The sequence below is a fragment of the Manihot esculenta genome, chromosome 8 (genome assembly GCF_001659605.2).
Source record: "Manihot esculenta cultivar AM560-2 chromosome 8, M.esculenta_v8, whole genome shotgun sequence".
Taxonomy (NCBI): Eukaryota; Viridiplantae; Streptophyta; class Magnoliopsida; order Malpighiales; family Euphorbiaceae; genus Manihot; species Manihot esculenta.
The window spans coordinates 31,768,345-31,783,845 of record NC_035168.2 but is presented as its reverse complement, the minus strand read 5'-3'; the positions used below and the strand labels follow the sequence as shown (position 1 = coordinate 31,783,845).

At 41.9% G+C, this 15,501-nt stretch overlaps 1 protein-coding gene across 1 annotated transcript; it reads left to right on the top strand.

Moving 5' to 3' along the window:
* Nucleotides 1–12,984: 12,984 nt before the first annotated feature.
* LOC110620436 (multifunctional methyltransferase subunit TRM112 homolog A) lies at nt 12,985–13,616 on the top strand. The gene has a single exon (XM_021764170.2). The coding sequence runs from the start codon at nt 13,093–13,095 to the stop codon at nt 13,459–13,461; it is 369 nt and encodes a 122-aa protein (XP_021619862.1). The 5' UTR covers nt 12,985–13,092; the 3' UTR covers nt 13,462–13,616.
* The last annotated feature ends 1,885 nt before the right edge of the window (nt 13,617–15,501 follow it).

Sequence of the window (15,501 nt, the reverse complement as noted above, 5' to 3'; positions counted from 1 at the left end):
AATGAGTTATATGCATGTTGGAATGGGAAGGAGAGGTTTTTATGCAAAGGGAACCAAGTTTCTGCCCTTTGGCAGAAACCAGGTTCGGCAGCTGAAGGTGCCGCCGAACCTGCTTGGGTTTCGGCTCTGGAGGGACTTTCGGCTGCCGAAGGTGCCGCCGAACCTGCCCTGTTCAGCCTTCCTTTGCATGTTTTGCATGATTGTTTTAAGGTGTTTTAGGGTTTTTGGGGGATGTTTTCAGAGTCATGTTATAGTATGTTGGTCCCTCATTTGAGTCCACCTGTGTAGGTTCGGATCCGAGGAACCGAGGACCTCAGCAGTGAGTCAGCTGCTTCTGTCAGTGTCAGAGCTAGCCAGAGGTGAGTAGAATAACTCTTTATGTTCCAAGTAAATAAATCAGTTTTGAGCATGTTCATGCATCACGGATGCCATGTGATATTTTAGGTTGCTTGCATTAGAAATCACGAATATGTTGCATTGCATAATATGTTGATTGGATGAATGTTGAATGATCCATTAGCCCTCATATGTTATGACATGATGATATGATATGGAAGTCCAGGTGTGGCCTGCACTATGCCCCTGAAACTATGTAAGAGAAAGACCGGACGTGGCCTGCACTACGCCCCCGGCACCATGGATTATGTATGTTATGTTATGTATAAGGGAAAGACCAGGTGTGGCCTGCACTACGCCCCTGGCATGATTGGAATATGTAGAGGGCTAAATGGTGACAAGTTCATCCTTGATATGATTAGTTGTGATGTGATGCATTTCATGTTATCATATGTTTAAATGTTTTATTATTCTGCTCACTGAGCTCTTGTAGCTCACCCCTTTCCCCTTAACCCCAGGTATGCAGGTGCAGGGTAGACCAGGAGGTCCGCAAGAGTATTGAAGTCGTTTATATGTAATAGATAGAATGTGGACATGATGAAATTGTAAAGCTATGAATAGTTATGTAATGTAATGATGTTGAGGATTAGTGGTTGTGCTTGACCTATTTGTAAGGTATCCCTTTTAATGCATGATCCTAGATCTTTTATGATATTTATGTAAACCAACTCAACATATGTTGTATTTGCCCATTGGGGTATTGATGAGATCCCACAGAGGGGTCGATGTTTATGATTATGTCTATGATCAGTGCATGCACAGGTTGAGTTTGGTGTTTGAATGAAAGAAAAGTGTTAATTTTTATGTATGTTGTTGATCATGTATGGGATTAAACAGGTTTACAGGTTGCATGTCAGGCTTGCTACGGGTCCCGGTGGCCTTAAGCCGACCTGGATCCTAGCGCCGGTAGCGGTCCAATTTTCGGGTCGTTACAGAATGGTATCAGAGCCCTAGGTTCATATGGTCGGACCTAGAGTATCGGGCTCATAGATGTTATAGAAGGTCAAGCACAATAGGAAAGGTCATGTCCACTAGGATAGGATGTGGAGTCCTGTCTTGTATGATGATGTGAAATGCCATGATCATATGCATGTGCATTAATGTTATGATTGTTATGATATGTATGTGATGCGGGTTCATGTGTGCCCACATGAACCATAAGATGCTAACGTTTATGCAATGTGTACTGTTTTTCAGAAAACAGGATGAGAGGAACTCGTCGATCTGCACGATTGACTGGAGTGCCACCTGAGGATGAGGGCATGAGCGCCCGTCCTCCTACATTGCCTAGGGCAATGTCTAGTAGGTCTAACAGAGAAAGAGCAGTAAGAGACCCTAGAAGGTCTCTGGATATGGGTAGAAGCAGATCAGTGAGGGGAACAGTTCAGGGAGGAATGTCAGAAGACATGGGGGATGATATGGATGTAGAGCAGAGGAGGGATGGCAGTCTGGGAGTTAGCATGTCAGAAGAGGGAATGGGAGAGTCCCAAGGAGGCACTCAGGCCTCGGAATTTGTTCAGCCACCCCACTACCCACACTTCTCACAAAATCCCGGGTATTCGATGGGAGGTACATCGGATTACCCTAGCTTCACCCCTTATCCCACACAGATGCCATACCCACCCTACTACCCACCATATTCACAATACCCAATGTATCCACCCCCACCTTAATATCCAAATCCAGCAAACCCTACCTCAGAAAATGTTGCACCTCCTCCACCATCAGCAGAACCCACAGTTCCAGCAACCCATATGCCTAAGCCTAGCTCATCCGGTGGGAGCAAGGTCAAGATGACCGACTATATGAAGCTGGGTGCTCCCCAGTTTGAAACCGGAGATGACCCGTTTGTGTACCTTGAGAGGGTCAAAACAATTACAGATGAGATAGGGGCAGATGGCAGTAGAGCCATTCAGATGGCTGGGTTCACATTGAAATGCAAAAAGGCCCGTGAGTGGTTTAAGAACTATGTGAGCCCGAGGTTGGACAGCCTATCATGGGAGGAGTTTGCAAATGAATTTGCAGGATGGGCTTTTCCTGACAGTTCAAGAGAATTGAAGATGATTGAGTTTGAACAGTTAAGGCAGACAGAGGAAATGAGTGTAGAGGAGTACACCGACAGATTCTTGGAGCTATTGCCGTTTGCAGGGCAAACTCTTGACACAGACCAGAAGAAGTCAATAAGGTATATCATGAAACTTCACTCCAGGTATTCCTCCTTGATTCAGTCCGCAGATAGGGAGAGCTTCCATGCCATAGTGGATATGGCTAGGAGGATGGAGGCTAGTGCTATCATCGAGGGGAAAGTCAAGCAGTCAGTGGCACAACCTTCTAGTTCTAAGACTCCAGGCTCTTCTTCAATGAGTGCAGCAACTTCAGGTAGTAAAAAGTGGGACAGAGGCCCTAGGAAGTCGAAGAAGAACAAGTTCTGGAACAAGGTTAAGTCCAGTCTGGGATTTGGAGGTGGCTCAAGCTCTGGTGCGGATAATGCAGTTTGTGTAAGGTGTGGTAAGCCACACAGGGGAGTATGTCGGTTTGGGATGACAGCCTGTTACAGATGTGGTCAGGAGGGGCATATGTCTCGAGAATGTCCAAGAGCAGTCCCGATGGCACAGTCCCAGCAGACAGCTTCAGGTAGTGTAGCGCAGCCAGCAGCTCCAGCCACGACTCAGGCCAGTGGCAGAGGTAGAGGGAGAGGGGCAGCCTCTTCTTCAGCAGGTTTCAGAGGTGAAGGTCCATCAGCTCCAGCACGGATCTTCACTATGACACAGCAGGAGGCAGATGCATCTAACACCGTGGTGGCAGGTAACTTAGTCATTGGTTGTTCAGATGTGTATGCCTTGATGGACCCTGGTGCATCTCATTCTTTTATTGCTCCGAGAGCCGTTGAGAGGTTGGAGTTGATGATCTCTGGGTTAGAGTGTCCTCTCTGGGTCAGTGGACCCAAGTGTGATCCATCAGTGGCAGAGTCAGTCTGCCAGTGTAGCCCTGTGTTTGTTGAGGAAAGATGCTTGTCCGCCGACCTTGTGGTTCTAGACTTGACAGATTTTGACGTCATTCTAGGGATGGACTGGTTATCTACCCATGGTGCTACCTTGGACTGCAGGGACAAGGTAGTCAGGTTCAGAGGTCAGGATGGGTCAGAGGTAGTCTTCAGAGGAGGCAGGAGGGGTACACCTAGAGGTCTGATATCAGCTCTTCAGGCTCGTAAGTTGCTTAGGAGGGGATGTCAGGGGTATTTGGCTCATGTGAGAGAGCTTAGCAGTCAGGTCAGAGAGCCCGCCTCGGTGCCGGTGGTCAGAGAGTTTTTGGATGTGTTCCCAGACGAACTGCCAGGTTTACCACCTACTAGGGAGATAGAGTTCGAGATAGAACTGATGCCTGGAACCCGACCGATCTCTATCCCTCCCTACAGGATGGCACCAGCAGAATTGAAAGAGTTGAAAGAGCAGTTACAGGAGCTGGTAGACAAGGGCTTCATCCGACCGAGTACCTCACCCTGGGGTGCTCCAGTCTTGTTTGTCAGAAAGAAGGATGGATCCCTTAGACTTTGTATCGACTACAGGCAGTTGAACAAAGTCACTACCAAGAACAAGTACCCTTCGCCAAGGATCGACGATGTAACGACCCGAAAATCGGACCGCTACCGGCGCTAGGACCCAGGTCGGCTTAAGGCCGCCGGGACCCGTAGCAAGCCTAACATGCAACCTGAAAACCTGTTTAATCCCATACATGATCGAGAAAATACATAAAAATTTAAAACTTTTCTTTCGTTCATACACCAAACTCAACCTGTGCAAGCACTATACATAAGCATAATCATAAACATGACCCCTCTGTGGGATTCCATCAATGCCCCAAAGGGCGATACATCATAAGTTGAGTTGGTTTGCATAATCATCATAACATATATAAGATCATGTATTAAAAGGGATATCTTATATATATTGTCAAGCACAACCTCTAATCCTCAAAGTCATTACATGACTAAAACTGTACTTCTACATAACATTAATACATTTATCATGTCCACACTATCTAATACATACACATGACTTCATTACTCTTACGGATCTCCTGGTCTACCCTGTACCTGCAATCCTAGGGAAAAATGGGAGAGGGGTGAGCTACTAGAGCCCAGTGAGCAGAATAATAAAAACATTTAAATCATATGGCATCATGGAATGCATCACATCACAGCTAATCACATCAAGGATGAACTTGTCACCAATAGCCCTCTACATAGTCCAACTGTGCCAGAACGTAGAATGGGTCCTGGTCTTTCCCTTACATGGTGCCAGCGAACGTAGAATGGGTCCCACTGGTCTTACATTCCGTACTGTACATATCACATCGTCATATCATAGATCGAGGGCTTTGGATCATCCAACGTTCATCCACATCAATCAATAATAAAGTATGCAATGCAACACATTCGTGAATTCTAATGCAAACAACCTAGTACATCTCATGGCATTCATGATGCGTGAAACATGCTAAAAAGTCCATTATTTGCTTTAAAACATAATGAGTTATTCCACTCACCTCTGGGTAGCTCTGACCAGACACTGAAGCAGCTGACTCACTGCTGGGGTCCTCGGTTCCTCGGGTCCGAACCTACACAGGTGGACTCAAACGAGGGACCAAACAAACATGAACATAACTCTAAACTACTCCCTAAAAACCCCCTAAAACATCATGAAACAATCATAGAAAAACATGCAAGAGAGGGCTGGACAGGGCACTTTCGGCGGCAGGTTCGGCGGTCGAAAGTCCCTCCAGAGCCGAAAGTCAGGCAGGTTCGGCGGCACCTTCGGCGGCCGAAACTCCCAGACAGAGGCGAAACTCATGCATGTTCGGCGGCACTTTCGGCGGCCGAAACTCCCAGACAGAGATGAAAGTCCTCTTTCGGGGGCAAGCTTCGGCAGCCGAAGGCTGCCTCCACAAGCATGTTCGGCGGCCAAAAGTTCCTTCGGCTGCCGAACCTGGTTTCTCCCTTAGTGGCAGAAACTCAGCTCTTCTATGCACATTTGCCTCCAAAACTATCCAATCAAGCATAAACCTATTCTACAACATTCCCAAACATACACAAACAAGCATACAAGTTCCTAGGGGCATCAAACCAACAAAAACCCCAACTACAACACAAAAAGCAACTCACATTGTTCAAAAACACATATAAAACCCATAAACCTAACCATGAGCTAAACATGCATTCTACCCCATAAATCCACTTAAAACCTACTTAAAACATGCAATGAGCTTAAGATCGGCTCTTACCTCGTGGAGATCGAGAGAAAGACGACCTAAACTTGAAGATGGGAGGGGTTGAGTTCCCTTGAACCTCAAATCTCCAAAACTTTGCTCAAAGCTTGAAAATCTTCAAAACAAAGTAAAAACTCATGAAAATCGAGTAGGATTGGAAGGAAAGAACTCAAGATCGGTGAGGGACGGCGGAGAGCTCACCTTGGCCGAAAATGGGGAAAAAAGCTCGCCCGTTTTCGGCTAAGGGACCCTTTTATAGTGGCTGGCCAGACCACGTTCGGGGGCCGAACGTGCCTCCGCATGCATGCCATGTTCGGCGGCCGAACATGAGGTTCGGCGGCCGAACATGAGGTTCGGCGGCCGAACCTGGACTTTCCTCACTTATGCTTTTGGGGGCCTAAAGGAGCTCCCGAAGGCATGCATGTTCGGCGGCCGAACTTGAGGTTCGGTGGCCGAACCTGAGTTTTCCTCCAAGGTTGTTTTTATGCAAAAACTCATTTTCATTTTACTTAAAACCATGAAATACCTTAAAACATTTTATGAAAACATGTTTCTACCCTACTAGAGGCTTCCGACATCCGAGATTCCACCGGACAGTAGGAATTCCGATACCGGAGTCTAGCCGGGTATTACAGACGATCTATTCGACCAGCTAGCAGGAGCGGGTTGTTTCTCCAAAATAGATCTGAGATCTGGGTACCATCAGCTGAGGATCAGAGATGAGGATGTGCCAAAGACGGCTTTCAGGACCAGATATGGGCATTTTGAGTTCCTTGTAATGTCGTTCGGGTTAACCAATGCCCCTGCAGCATTCATGGATCTCATGAACAGAGTGTTTAGCCAGTACCTGGATCACTTTGTTATTGTCTTCATAGATGATATCTTGGTGTATTCCAGGAATGCAGAGGAGCATGCCCATCATCTGAGGTTGGTTCTACAGACCTTGAGGGAGCATGGCTTGTATGCCAAGTTCTCCAAGTGTGAGTTCTGGCTGAGGAGCATTTCATTCTTAGGGCACGTGGTGTCGGAAAATGGAATAGAGGTGGACCCTAAGAAGGTAGAAGCTGTGGCTAACTGGCCTAGACCCACTTCAGTGACAGAGATCAGGAGTTTCTTGGGTTTGGCAGGTTACTACAGGAGGTTCGTTCAGGACTTCTCAAAAATTGCAGCTCCTCTGACCAGACTAACCAGGAAAAATCAGAAGTTTGTGTGGACCGACCAGTGCGAAGAGAGTTTTGAAGAGCTTAAGAAGAGGTTAACGTCAGCACCAGTGTTAGCTTTGCCAGCTAACAATGAGGACTTTACAGTCTTCTGTGATGCGTCCCGTGTGGGACTAGGTTGTGTGTTAATGCAGAAAGAAAGGGTGATTGCTTATGCTTCTAGACAGCTGAAGAAGCATGAGTTGAATTACCCCACACATGACCTGGAGATGGCAGCAGTAATCTTTGCACTCAAGATGTGGAGGCACTACCTCTATGGGGTTAAATGTGAGATCTTCACGGATCATAAGAGCCTACAGTACATCCTGAGTCAAAGAGATTTGAATTTGAGACAGAGGAGATGGGTAGAGCTGCTGAGTGACTATGATTGCAAGATTCAGTATCATCCGGATAAGGCGAACGTCGTGGCAGACGCCCTAAGCCGGAAGTCACTAGGCAGTTTATCCCACATATCAGCAGAGAGGAGGCCAGTGGTGAAGGAGTTTTACAAGCTCGTTGAGGAAGGTCTACAGTTGGAGTTGTCTGGTACAGGTGCTTTGGTAGCCCAAATGAAAGTGGCACCCGTGTTTCTGGAGCAGGTGGCTCAGAAACAGCATGAGGACCCAGAGTTAGTGAAGATTGCCAAGACTGTTCAGTCAGGCAAAGATAGTGAGTTCAGATTCGACAGCAAAGGGATCCTCTGCTATGGGAGCAGACTATGTGTACCAGATGACATAGGGCTAAAGGGAGACATTATGAGAGAGGCTCACAATGCAAGATACAGCGTTCACCCCGGAGCCACCAAGATGTATTAAGATCTGAAGAAGGTTTATTGGTGGCCAGCTATGAAGAAAGAAGTGGCACAGTTTGTGTCAGCCTGCGAAGTGTGCCAGAGGGTGAAGCTGGAACATCAGAAGCCGGCTGGAATGCTTAACCCGCTACCTATTCCAGAGTGGAAATGGGAGAATATAGCTATGGACTTCGTAGTGGGGTTACCGACGACGTCCAACAGATTGGACTCCATATGGGTGATTGTGGACAGACTCACCAAATCTGCTCACTTCATCCCTGTCAGGAGTGGCTATTCTGTGGACAAGTTGGCGCAGGTATATGTTGATGAGATCGTCAGGCTGCATGGGGTTCCTATTTCAATAGTGTCGGATAGAGGGCCCCAGTTCACCTCCAGATTTTGGCGGAGTCTGCAGAATGCCATGGGTACCAGGTTGGATTTTAGCACTGCTTTCCATCCGCAGACGAATGGACAATCAGAAAGGACCATCCAGACCATAGAGGATATGCTTAGAATGTGTGTGCTGGACTTTGGCGGTTCTTGGAGGCAGCATCTACCCTTGGTGGAGTTTGCCTACAATAACAGCCATCATGCTAGCATCGGGATGGCTCCATATGAAGCTTTGTATGGGAGGAAGTGTAGATCACCTGTTTGCTGGGAAGAGGTTGGAGAAAAGGCCTTGGCAGGGCCTGAGCTAGTAGAGATTACCAGCAGGGTAGTACCTATAATCAGAGAAAGAATCAAGACTGCTGCAAGCAGACAGAAGAGTTATGCAGACATCCGCAGAAGACAGGTAGAGTTTCAGGAGGGGGACCTGGTATTGCTCAAAGTGTCTCCTATGAAAGGAGTGGTTCATTTTGGGAAGAAAGGTAAACTAGCCCCACGAGACATCGGACCCTTTGAAATCTTACAAAAGGTTGGGAATGTGTCGTACAAGCTGGATTTGCCTGCTTCAATGGCAAGAATCCATCCGGTTTTCCATGTTTCAATGTTGAGGAAGTTTGTGTCAGATCCGAGCAAGGTTCTTAGTGAGCCTGATGTGGAGATCCAAGAGGATCTCACCTATGTTGAACAGCCAGTACGGATCATAGACACCCAGATCAGAAAGCTAAGAAACAAGGAAATCCCGATGGTGAAAGTCCTATGGAACCACCACAATTTGGAAGAATGCACTTGGGAGACACGGGAGTCCATGCTCCAGCAATACCCTTATCTTTTCTAAGGATAGTTTCTTATATGTTTCATGTGTTTTATGTGTATGATATGTTGTATGCTTTGCATGTGCTAATTGAGGAACATTCGGGGACGAATGTTCTTAAGGGGGGGAGAATGTAATACCCGGCTAGACTCCGGTATCGGAATTCCTACCGTCCGGTGGAATCTCGGATGTCGGAAGCCTCTAGTAGGGTAGAAACATGTTTTCTTAAAATGTTTTAATGTATTCCATGGTTTTAAGTAAAAAGGAAATGAGTTTTTGCATGAAAACAACCTTGGAGGAAAACCCAGGTTCGGCCGCCGAATCTCAAGTTCGGCCGCCGAATCTCAAGTTCGGCCGCCGAACATGCAGGCATTTTGGGTGTACCTTAAGCCCCCGAAGGCATAAGTGAGGGAAGTCCAGGTTCGGCCGCCGAACCTCAAGTTCGGCCGCCGAACATGGCATGCATGCGGAGGCACGTTCGGCCCCCGAACGTAGCCTGGCCAGCCACTATAAAAGGGTCCCTTAGCCGAAATGGGCGAGCTTTTCTCCCCATTGTCGGCCAAGGTGAGCTCTCCGCCGTTCCTCACCAATCTTTGAGCTTTTCCTTCAAATCTTTCACGATTTTCACAAGTTTGCATCTTATTTTGAAGATTTTCAAGTTTTGAGCAAGTTTTGAGCTTGGAGACTCAAGAAAGTTGAAAATCTCCCATCTCCAAGATTAGGTCGTCTCTCTCTCGATCTCCATGAGGTAAGAGCCGATCTTAAGCTCAATACATGTTTTAAGTAAGTTTTATGAAGATCTATGGGGTAGAATGCATGTTTAGGTTATGGTTAGGTTTATGAGTTTATGTTGTGTTTTTGAGCAATGTGTTGTTGTTGTGTGTTGTAGTTGGGGTTTAAGATAGTTTGAAGCCCCTAGGAGCCAATGTATGTATATTTGCATGATTTGAATGAGTTATATGCATGTTGCAATGGGAAGAAGAGGTTTTTGTGCAAAGGGAACCAAGTTTCTGCCCTTTGGCAGAAACCGGGTTCGGCAGCCGAAGGTGCCGCCGAACCTGCCTGGGTTTCGGCTCTAGAGGGACTTTCGGCCGCCGAAGGTGCCGCCGAACCTGCCCTGTTCAGCCTTCCTTTGCATATTTTGCATGATTGTTTTAAGGTGTTTTAGGGGTTTTTGGGGGATGTTTTCAGAGTCATGTTATAGTATGTTGGTCCCTCATTTGAGTCCACCTGTGTAGGTTCGGATCCGAGGAACCGAGGACCTCAGCAGTGAGTCAGCTGCTTCTGTCAGTGTCAGAGCTAGCCAGAGGTGAGTAGAATAACTCTTTATGTTCCAAGTAAATAAATCAATTTTGAGCATGTTCATGTATCACGGATGCCATGTGATATTTTAGGTTGCTTGCATTAGAAATCACGAATATGTTGCATTGCATAATATGTTGTTGATGTGGATGAATGTTGAATGATCCATTAGCCCTCATATGTTATGACATGATGATATGATATGGAAGTCCAGGTGTGGCCTGCACTACGCCCCTGGCACTATGTAAGAGAAAGACCGGACGTGGCCTGCACTACGCCCCCGGCACCATGGATTATGTATGTTATGTTATGTATAAGGGAAAGACCAGGTGTGGCCTGCACTACGCCCCTGGCATGATTGAAATATGTAGAGGGCTAAATGGTGACAAGTTCATCATTGATATGATTAGTTGTGATGTGATGCATTTCATGTTATCATATGTTTAAATGTTTTATTATTCTGCTCACTGGGCTCTTGTAGCTCACCCCTTTCCCCTTAACCCCAGGTATGCAGGTGCAGGGTAGACCAGGAGGTCCGCAAGAGTATTGAAGTCGGTTATATGTAATAGATAGAATGTGGACATGATGAAATTGTAAAGCTATGAATAGTTATGTAATGTAATGATGTTGAGGATTAGAGGTTGTGCTTGACCTATTTGTAAGGTATCCCTTTTAATGCATGATCCTAGATCTTTTATGATGTTTATGTAAACCAACTCAACATATGTTGTATTTGCCTATTGGGGCATTGATGAGATCCCACAGAGGGGTCGATGTTTATGATTATGTCTATGATTAGTGTATGCACAGGTTGAGTTTGGTGTTTGAATGAAAGAAAAGTTTTAATTTTTATGTATGTTGTTGATCATGTATGGGATTAAACAGGTTTACAGGTTGCATGTCAGGCTTGCTACGGGTCCCGGCGGCCTTAAGCCGACCTGGATCCTAGCGCCGGTAGCGGTCCGATTTTCGGGTCGTTACAGTTGAGTTCAAAGTGTATGCTATATTTTGGTGGGATCAATTACTTTCCAATAGAAGGAAGAAAGGGATGTAGGCTGTTCTCTAATGGGAGACTATGAAGGAGTTGATGTGCCACATATTTATTCATACTCATTACTTTATGAACTTGTATTACAGATTAGCAAGATTGGTGCAAGGAGGAAAGAGTGTGGAAGAATATTACAAAAAGATGGATATGTGCATGGAAATAGCAAACATTGAAAAAGAAAAGGAGATGACCATGTCTCGGTTTCTTGGTGGTCTTAACTACCATATTGCTGAAAGATTAGAGATATACCATTATAACACCATGGAGGATATAGTAGCTATGGTCAAGAAGATTGAAAGGAATAGTAAGAATAAAATCACCTACAAGTACAACAACAAGTACAATAATAATAGTGGGAGTTCTCAATAATTCAAAAAAAGAGAAAATAAAGAGTTGAAGAGAACATATTCGAATTTTAATAGTAATAGTGCTGCCCAAGATAATTCAAAGCAATATGAAAGTAATTCTAACTCTTCAATTTATAGCAGATAGATTAAATATTTTAAATGTTTAAAAAAAGGCATATTGCTTTTCAATATTTTAATAAAAAAAGTTATGATTATCACTTGCAAATGACAATATCATATCTGATTCTGAATGTATTAATGAATATGCTGATATGCGTCCATGACTCAAATATAATAATAATAATTTAAAATATTTCATGTTATCTCACACGGTATACTACAGTGATGCAAAAGATTGGATCCTTAAAATTGCGTTTGTATTGTTAAAAACGATTTGTTTTATGAAAAGTTATTATGAAATTCATGTAATATGTTTAAATTAATTATTTAATTTTTATTTTTTAAACTTAATTAAAATGTTATTATATTTTTTAAATTAAATTATTTAATAATATTATTAAAAAAATATTAATACATTTATGTTAATATTAAATATTTATACAATTTAATTCATTAATTTTATTATTTAACACTTTAATATCTTTAAATTTCATATTATTTAGCCCTTTTTTATTATAAATTAATTAAAATTTTATTTAATAAAAGTCCAGCACAAAGGTTAAAAAATTTATTTTAAAAATTAAATTTAATAGTTAATTTTAATAACATACAAATATGTCATAATGATTTATTCGTATTACGTAAAATCTCTGAATATATATATATATAGTCAATTTTCTTTCTCTTTCATAAATGTCTATTAAAAAAATTTATTATTTAATTTTTAATACTATTATTATTAATAAATCAGTTTTTATATTTTAAAAATTTATTAAAATATTATATTTTTTTCATTAATTAAATAATTATTTTATTTTATTTTTTATTAAAAATAAAAAAAATAAAAGTAAAAATTTTAAATTTAATTTGACCCTTAATAACTCCATTCTTATAATCCGATCTCTTTCTTTTTCTTATTCTTCTTTTTCAATAACTCGATATTTAAATTTCAATTTTTTATACTTTTTTCTTCAATAACTTAATGTTTAAAATTTATTTATTTTTTATTTTTTTCTCTTTTTCAATAATTTGATTTTTTTAAAGAAAAATAAAAATAAAAATAATAATTGTCTTTTAATATATTTTTAATAATAAAAATAAATAAAAATTATTTATTGATGAAAAAAATAAAAATATTTTAATATATTTTTAAAAATATAAATTTATTAATAATAGTAGTTGACAGAAATTAAATAGAAAATTTTCATAAAAAAAAAATTTGAAAGGGCTTTTTTTTTTTTAATCTCAAAAAGGCCTCAAACAAACAAGGCCTAGGGTTAGCGCCCTTAATCTGAACACTACAATAAGCCACTCTTGAATTGGAAGACTCCATTTTCGTATGTGATATTTTCATCCATCCATTGGCAAATCCACTTTGCGCTGTTCCTTCTGGCAATTGCTCGCCGCTCTGAAAGAAAGAGAAAGAGATGAGGCTCCTAACTCACAACATGCTTTCCTCCAATATCAAGGGAGTCTCCAATGGCTTCCCTCTGCGAATCGAGGTAGAGAAAGTGATAGAAAAAGAAGTTGACTGCAACCCTGATTTTCTCATAAACATGTTCGCAAAGATCGAGTGGAAGGCCCTCGTGGATGCGGCAAGAACCATGGGCTACGCTGAACTTCCAGAAGAGGCTGAATCGTCGATGCTTGATTCGGATGAGTTTTTGAGGAAGTTCCACCATGCTCTTTTGGAGCTTCATCTTGAAGAGGGAGCTCTGGTTTGTCCTGAGACGGGTCGTAAGTTCCCAGTGAATAAAGGGATTCCTAATATGCTGCTTCACGAAGATGAGGTTTGAGTACTTTTTCTTTGAAGCTATTATGAGATGTAGATTAGGGTTTTGTATTTGGGAATGGGTTTGGGGTTTTAGATACAGTGTTTTGACAATTTTGAGTTATGAAATCATGAAATCGAACATTGAGAGTATATGAAAATTTCTTTTGGGATGTTCAATCAGTTTCATTATATCTTCCTTTTTATTACTGTTGATTTGATATGTTGAAGAGTTTATTTGTTCTTCATTTTGCAATAGCTATATGTAAGTTCTGATATCTTATATGGCTTTTTTTTCCTTATTTTTTTCCCTTACAATTTGCTCTGACTTATATTCGATCGGTAGATCAGAGTCTGGAGACTACTCTAGAATCATTGAGCTGAAGTCTGTGGTTCTTTACATCATTACATGGCTTACTTCTATGATGCTTTATGTAATCTCTGCATTGGACTTGAGAAGGAAAGTCCCAATTATACAGCTTCTGTTCATTGAATTCTAGGACTTCAATTTTATGGAGTTAAAATAAATAAATCAAATACCCTGTAATAAAATATTGAAGTTTGTTATAGATAATAAAATTCGATAATAAGATAGCGAAGCATAAGTGATGGGGATGCTCAGACATGGGATTCTATATAGGATATTTTCAATTGGTTTGATAGCTCAATATTACTCGAGGATGGAGTATGGAGATTTCTGGAGAGATATTTGGTGATGAGGAAGCTTGAGGTCTAAAGGAAAGAGTAGGCTGAGACGGTGAACTTGGTTGTTCTTTTCTCCAACGCTTAATCCTTTGTTTGGGAGGAGAATTTTTAAGATAATGAAAGGTTTTTTAAGCTTTAAAAATCTTGAAAGTGCAGGCTTTTTAAAAGCAAGTTTTTTGGAGTTGTTTTCTCAAAAAATAAAACATTTAATTTCAACCCATCAAATTTTCTCTTGAAAATCTCTAAAAACCTTAAATGATCTTGTTAAAAACCATGAAAAACTTTACCTTATGAAATTATACTGAAAAAAAAATCTTATTTTGCTCTTCCTCCTTTTAAATAGAGTGCAATCAGATAGAGTGTAAGCTGATTACGTCCATAGGAATAGGTAGCCTGGGCTAGATTCGTTGTTCTGTTCTCTGTGACTATAAGCTGATGACTCTCTTTCCAATTACTCATGAAGGAAAAGTTGGCGGCTGTGTCTATTACATTCGTTTAAATTTTGGTTGGATTACTTTTCCACAATAATCAAAATTAAAAATTCATTTCTTTTTGTTCTTTCAGCACAAGTTAGGTGTAACCTGTCTTTTTAATTTCGTATATTATAGAGGTTTTATTCGGTTCACAAAATGAAATAACTATATTTGCAAGCTTAAAAAGTAAAAGGGTTTAGACACAAAAAGTTCTTTCTCTATATCTCTTTCTCGTTCATGAGATTAGTAGAGCTTGTTTGAGCATGTCTATCGGTTTGTTTGCCCTGCCTTTGGATAGAGTAAAGGCATTGGGTTTTGTTTGCACTTCAGCGATGATTCTCCCTTTTGTAGCCTTGGTGTAGATAGGCTGTGTTAGCTTTGGTTTTTGCAAAAATACTCTACACGGTGAAGGGTTCTCCTTCCACAAATCTAAGTAGTTGGGCGTCTGCTTCGGACAAACCTAATTGAGCCCATCGGCAGGCAAGGGAGATCTCCTCAAAAGAAGATGATAGCGTTGATGTCAAAATGGTGAAATGATGGCCTCTCTATTGCCATAAGGAGACCGAGATTGCTATGATCCTTTGTCTAGAAATGAGAGCTGCTTGAGGAGTTTTTTTCTTCTGTGCTTATGCGTATACTTTCGGAGTGTTGGCTTGCTGATTATAATACGTTGAGTTGTAGAGAGTAGATTATGGTTTTTCCGGCATGAGATGTTTGGTTCCTATATGGTGGCGGCAGTAATAGGGTTTTCATCTCCTTGATTGTTTGGCTAGGTTTCTGTTTAGGGGTTTGGTTGTGTAGGCTAGCTGTGGGTTGGGCTAGGGTTTCCTGCATGACATGTTTGGTTACAAAGCATTTTTGCTAATTTTGCATAGAGGCAATACAGT

What these genes read in the sequence shown, in the direction of transcription:
- LOC110620436 (XM_021764170.2), top strand. Translation starts at nt 13,093, where the DNA reads ATGAGGCTCCTAACTCACAACATGCTTTCCTCCAATATCAAGGGAGTC.